Source organism: Rhamphochromis longiceps, linkage group LG1 (genome assembly GCF_057381845.1).
Source record: "Rhamphochromis longiceps isolate RC_006_pf linkage group LG1, R_longiceps_female_GT1.1, whole genome shotgun sequence".
NCBI classification, from domain to species: domain Eukaryota; kingdom Metazoa; phylum Chordata; class Actinopteri; order Cichliformes; family Cichlidae; genus Rhamphochromis; species Rhamphochromis longiceps.
The window spans coordinates 24,008,170-24,013,977 of record NC_140557.1 but is presented as its reverse complement, the minus strand read 5'-3'; the positions used below and the strand labels follow the sequence as shown (position 1 = coordinate 24,013,977).

General features: G+C 38.4%; 1 protein-coding gene across 1 annotated transcript; it reads left to right on the top strand.

Annotated features, from left to right (window-relative positions):
• Positions 1 to 1,612: 1,612 nt before the first annotated feature.
• On the top strand, positions 1,613 to 5,808 carry sult5a1 (sulfotransferase family 5A, member 1). Its single transcript, XM_085411391.1, has 7 exons — positions 1,613 to 1,680; positions 1,883 to 2,294; positions 2,592 to 2,803; positions 3,951 to 4,077; positions 4,174 to 4,265; positions 4,482 to 4,662; positions 5,473 to 5,808. Exons 2-7 carry the CDS (start codon positions 2,156 to 2,158, stop codon positions 5,583 to 5,585), a joined length of 864 nt encoding a protein of 287 aa, XP_085267517.1. The 5' UTR covers positions 1,613 to 1,680; positions 1,883 to 2,155; the 3' UTR covers positions 5,586 to 5,808.

The window sequence follows — 5,808 nt, the reverse complement described above, 5'->3', positions numbered from 1 at the left end:
TTTATGTTACAGAAGCAAAGAGACACAAGACCAGGCGGAAAGGGACAATCGTTTGGTGAAAATGAGAATCTGCGAATATGTGGAACACGGAGAGTGGAATATGTAAACAAACTAACAAACAAACAAACTAAAAAAAGTAAAAACAAAACAAAACCAGTGAAGCTGGAACACCGGGGCTGTGAGCTCGGTACACTCTGTCAGCTGACTGTTAGCAGAGCTAGTGACATCTCTGAAAACATCTGAGCACTTTTGCAAACATGTTCTATGTTGACAACCTGACCAGACAAGTGACGCAGCAACATTCGGGGCTAAAACACTATTAAAAGTGTAGTTGGTGACAGAAAAACGGGATATTTTACTTTACACCACCACCATTGCTGCCTGTTCATTCTGGGATACTTACTGGGCTTAAGCCCGGGTTGTTTTGTCAGAAGCCCGGGGTCTTTTGGAGTGTAATTTTTTCATAGTTAGATGCCTGGCTGACAACTGTATAAAACAAAAAGTACACACAATACTCGAAGCACATAGTGCACACTGCCTAATATTGGTATTATCCGAGCGCAGGCACTAAGGACTTAGCGAGGGGGCGGGGCAGCTGCTGCCTGCGAGTGCTGTTGGAGAAGCGCAGCCAGGCAGACAGAGGACAGCTGAAGTTTGACCAGGTACCAAAGCAAATCATTCGTACTGTACAAATAATGTAAATGTGACGGTGTATCACGAAAGATTGATATCAAACTGATCACTTGACCCATATTACGTTACTTGCTCTTCAAGTGAATCAACAAATGGCGAAATGAAAAGCTGAACAACAACAATGCGGTTTCTTTAGAGAGTCTTAGCTTACGTGTGTTTATTTCATATTTTCAGTTGTTTCCGTCCACGGCTAAATAAATCGGTTTCAGTAATGCAGTGATATACAAGAATGGACATAAGGAGCTTCTTTCAAAGAAAAAACTCTGGTAGATGTTATTTTATATATTATGCTTTGTATGTTGTTCAGTATATTTCTATGCAAAACAAGAGGAATTTCAACACACAGCAGTATATTCACAGTTTAAACCAGATATTTACATACACTTTATGGAAAACACAAGAACATTGTTTTACTGTACAACATCAATTTAGAGTAAACTTGTTTTGTTTTGGATAAATAAATATTGAAATATCTTTTGAATTCGTTAAATGTCAGAATAAAGAGAGACAGAGCTGTCTATTTTTTATCACTTTCATCAGATTTAGGAGTACATATACACTAAGTTTATTTTTAAGAAGCTTCTGATAGGTTAGTAGAGTCCATGTGAGTAAATTGGTGGCACACCTGTGGATATAAGGCAAAACACAGAGCCTGTTTCTGTGACATGGGAAAATCAAGAGATGTCAACCAAAACACCAGGAAAAGAATGTGTGTGGCTCCATTTGGAATACAATTTGGTGATATTTACAATTAAGAAATACAGATAGTTTCTCTCTTTACTCTTAAAGTTAACAAATATGTTTTTTATTTGTTAACTTAATATCTAGTTTCAACTGTATATTTTATGATGTTGGTGTTTGGCTTGATTGTCAGCACAAAGAGGGAGAGAGAGAGAGAGAGAGAGAGAGGAACAGAGAGGGACAGAGAGAGAGAGAGACTGAAAGACTGGAGGCCATTGATAGCAGCTTATGGAGTGTTTTTCAGTGGTGAGTAATACTATATAGTCTTTTGTGTCCAAGTAGTTCATACATTTAAAGCTATAAAAGAAACCCATTGTACATTTTGAAAGCAGTCATTGAGAAAATGTACCACTTGTACTACTTTTCTTCTTTTGTCCCGTCAGTCTCTGTTTTTTAACATGTACAGATTTTCCCACGTTGCTGACTTAGCTGTTATTTCCTCTTTCAGTGTGAATACCTGCATACGATATTTGGAAATTACTGCAAGTAACCCCCACTGTCTGTGTGACACGTTAATTAGCGTTTCCTCTTTCTGCTTCAGTCTGTGTGGTCATTGTCTGTGTGTTCTCAACAAGAAAGACACACAACAGGAGAGCATAGAGGCAGAGAGGCAGGCGGAGCTACAGACAGACAGAGCTACAGAGCAGATCACAAAAAGGAGATTAGAGCAGAGGCAGCTGAAAGGATATCAAAAGCAGTAAATAGTTTGTTGAAGGTGGATATGGCCAGGTTAGATGTCACAGAGATGTTTCATGGCATTTCGTTTCCTGGACACCTGCACACTCAGGATTCCTTGAAATATGCTGTCAGCTTTCCATTTCTGGATACGGATATTCTCATAGTGTCTTATCCAAAGTCAGGTAAGAGAGAACAAACTTCCAAAGATACACACACACACACACACACACACACACACACACACACACACACACACACACACACACACACACACACACTCCAGTCTAACCAGATGAGCATGTTAAGCAACTCAGTGAAAACATGGTGACATAGATTGTGGTGAGTTTAGCAATTTACATAATAACTTCTTACTTTTCATTTTAAGCATTTCGCTGAGTTTGAGTGACTTTCTATGGTTTATATGACTGAATTTCATCAATGTGGGCTCATCAATGCCTCTCACTCATTCCTCTTAACAGGTACCACATGGCTACAGGAAGTTGTGACTCTCATACGCACCAGAGGGAACCCAGGGTTGTCCCAGACTGTTGAAAACTGGAAAAGAGCTCCTTGGTTGGAGCACTATTATAGCTCTGCTCTGCTGGAGGCCTTACCTACTACAGCTCGAGTCATCACTACACACTTGCCTCATCACCTGCTGGGCCCTGCCCTCCAGCACTCCAAAACCAAGGTCATTAAAGTGCACATTTAATTGATAGATTTATTCTAAACATTCGCCAATGTTGGAGGCTGTTACCCACTGAGCCCATGCCTGCTCTCTGCAGCCTGGCTGACGTTAGCAGTTTGCCGCACCAAACTAGTCTAATAAGGGGATTTATAAAACTACTGACTCTACTGACTATTTAAGACCTAATACTGAAAGCATAACGTGCCGGCATCAGATCTTTAAAATGTGCATGTGTATTTTTAACACAGTGAGACAAGTTAATACATTTATCAAGCCAAATAATGTCCAATTTGTAATGTCATGCATTCATTTAAAAATAATTCCTACAGGACATTATTAATTATTTTGTGGTAGATCCGAACAACAAACAACACTTCTTTATCTGATCAGGCAGAGTGTCCAGTTGACTGTAGTGTGGAAGCTTAACTTAACTCCACTGGTTTGGCTGGTTTATATACTGATTTGACAGATACCCTATACTGATGTACACAGTAAGCTGAGTTTTGACTTTTATTTGTTGTTGTTGTTGTTTTTACTAGTTATGGTATTATTTACACTTTGTCTGTCAGATAACACAACTAGTTGATTTTTCTGCTGTAAATCTCATTATTAAGCTGTATCTCAGTAATTGTGTATTTTTTCTTTTAAAGCAAAAACACAAATCACAGAGAAACATTTCAAGATTGACAGCTTTTTCTGAGAAAGCACTGTCATCCAGACTTGACAGACTTTTAGGTGCCATGAATTTAACTGATAAATATTTGTGTTTTCTGTTTTTGTTTCCATTGTGGGAAAGCGTCTAATTCTACTTAACAATCTTGACTGCTGATAGAAGTCTAGGGATGATTTCTTGAGCGTAAAGGACAAAGCATAATTTCTTATTAAGTAAAGAGACCACACCCAGCTATGACACTGTGGGTCAGTTGTCCAGTTAAATTAAAATCTCTGAAAATGGGGGACTATGTTTAAAGGTCTCTGAAATTTCTACAGTTATTGCAAAACTTTTGTGAAACTCCTGGAGTAAAAGCACATAGTCTGATTTAAAATCCTCTGTGGTTGTGCACAGAGGGAAAGATTACCACAAAAAGGATCAACTAAATATTTATGGACATAACTGTGAGTAAACTTAACAACACATGTCATGTCACAGGTCATCTATGTGAGCAGAAATCCTAAAGATGTGGTCGTGTCCTTTTACCACTTCCACAAAATGGCCAACTTCCTCCCTGAGCCTCATTCATTTCCAGATTTTTTGGACCGATTCCTGGATGAAACAGGTGAGGGTGACTGTTTTGCTTGTTGTATCATTGTGCAGCTACAAGTTTCAATCTGATCAGATGTGCAGTATTTCTTCACACGCTTGTTTGTTTCAGTTTCTTTCGGTTCCTGGTTTGACCACATTAAAGGCTGGACCAGTCAGATTAATAGCAATCTGCTTCACATCACCTATGAAGAAATGTCGCTGGTAAATTATTGCATCACAGCTAAGCACACTATCCCCTGTAAAATATTCATTTGCTTTGTTCCCTGGTCACAAAGTCAGACGCAGGTCTGAAAAGTGGAAGTACACTTCTTCAAACTGAACCCTATGGCTCATTACATAATTATTTAGCATTTCAAGGAGGTCTCTCATGTCAGTGAAGTGAGGAAATTTAAATTGCACTCTTCTTCCTGCTGCCAGGATCTGCACGGCACCATAAAGAAAATAAGCTCGTTCCTTCAGTGTCCCCTGGTGGAGGACGAGGTCAACAACTGCGTGAAACACTGCAGCTTCAGCAGCATGAAGGAAAACAAGATGATCAACTACACTCTCGTCCCTCAGGAAATAATGGACCACAGCAAGGGCTCCTTCATGAGAAAAGGCAAGTTCTGCTGAACTGTAAGCAGATTAGATGTCTGAGAGTGTCTTAATGTGACCAAAATAGTAGCTGCAAAAATGCAACTTGCTGATAATCTACTGACAGACTTTTGGTAACCTATGACACATTGAGAGCTCTCATCAGTGTGTCATAGGGCATGATAGACGAATCTTAGAGGTCTCAAGAAAATAAAAGGAAATGGAGGAAAATTTATGTTCTCAGTAGCTTTGCTTTTTGCATCATTTCATCTTCATGATAATTATCTTGAAAATAAGTAATGAGAGAAAAACTGTCTGTTTGGTTTAGCTGCACAGTTCACCGTTCCTGTTCACACTAAACGGTCTAAGTGTTTTTAATTTCCTTTCAACTGAATAACAACTTCACCCAGCCTAACCGCAACCTGTTCACAATACCGCCATCTAGAAGGAGATATACAGAAATATCACCTTTGGTCTTCTGGCTGTGAAACTATTCAATTAATATTTAATGACTCAATTATAGACATTTGAATTTTTGAAATTGTCCCTTTTTTAGTAGCATAAAATGACGAGGTAATTATTCAGTCTTCAATAGTCCTATTCAGTCTTGTCATACATAAAGGTTCAACTGAATGATAACTCTTTAATATAAAACACAGTACTACCCAGTAAACTATAACCAAATCCCTTTTTAAAATACATTTCTGATTTATATTTGAAAATCACGTCTTTGTTGGCCTTCAGACAACAGTTTTGATGGCTAAGGAACCAAACAGGACAAAAAAAAAAAAGATCATTTTGACTTTTCTCTCTGTCTTTCCTTTTTGCAATGCAGGTAAAGTGGGAGACTGGAAAAACATGTTCACAGAGGAGGACAGTAGAAAATTTGAAACCGTCTTCACCTCAAAGATGATGGAGAACAGCACTTTAGAGTTTGTGTGGGAGTAGTGGTCCTACAGACCACGAGAGTATAGATCACATCAACTGATCCCTTTCAAACTAGTTAATCATTTATGTGTGGATTACAGTATATGTTAACCCTTCACTTGTTTTGTGATAATTATGTTTTGAATTCTTTAATTATGTTGTTCATGTGAAACCTACAGTGATGCTTTTGAGGTTGTCTTCTTCTTCTTTTTCTCCTTTTTAAGTTATAAATAGATTAATAAAG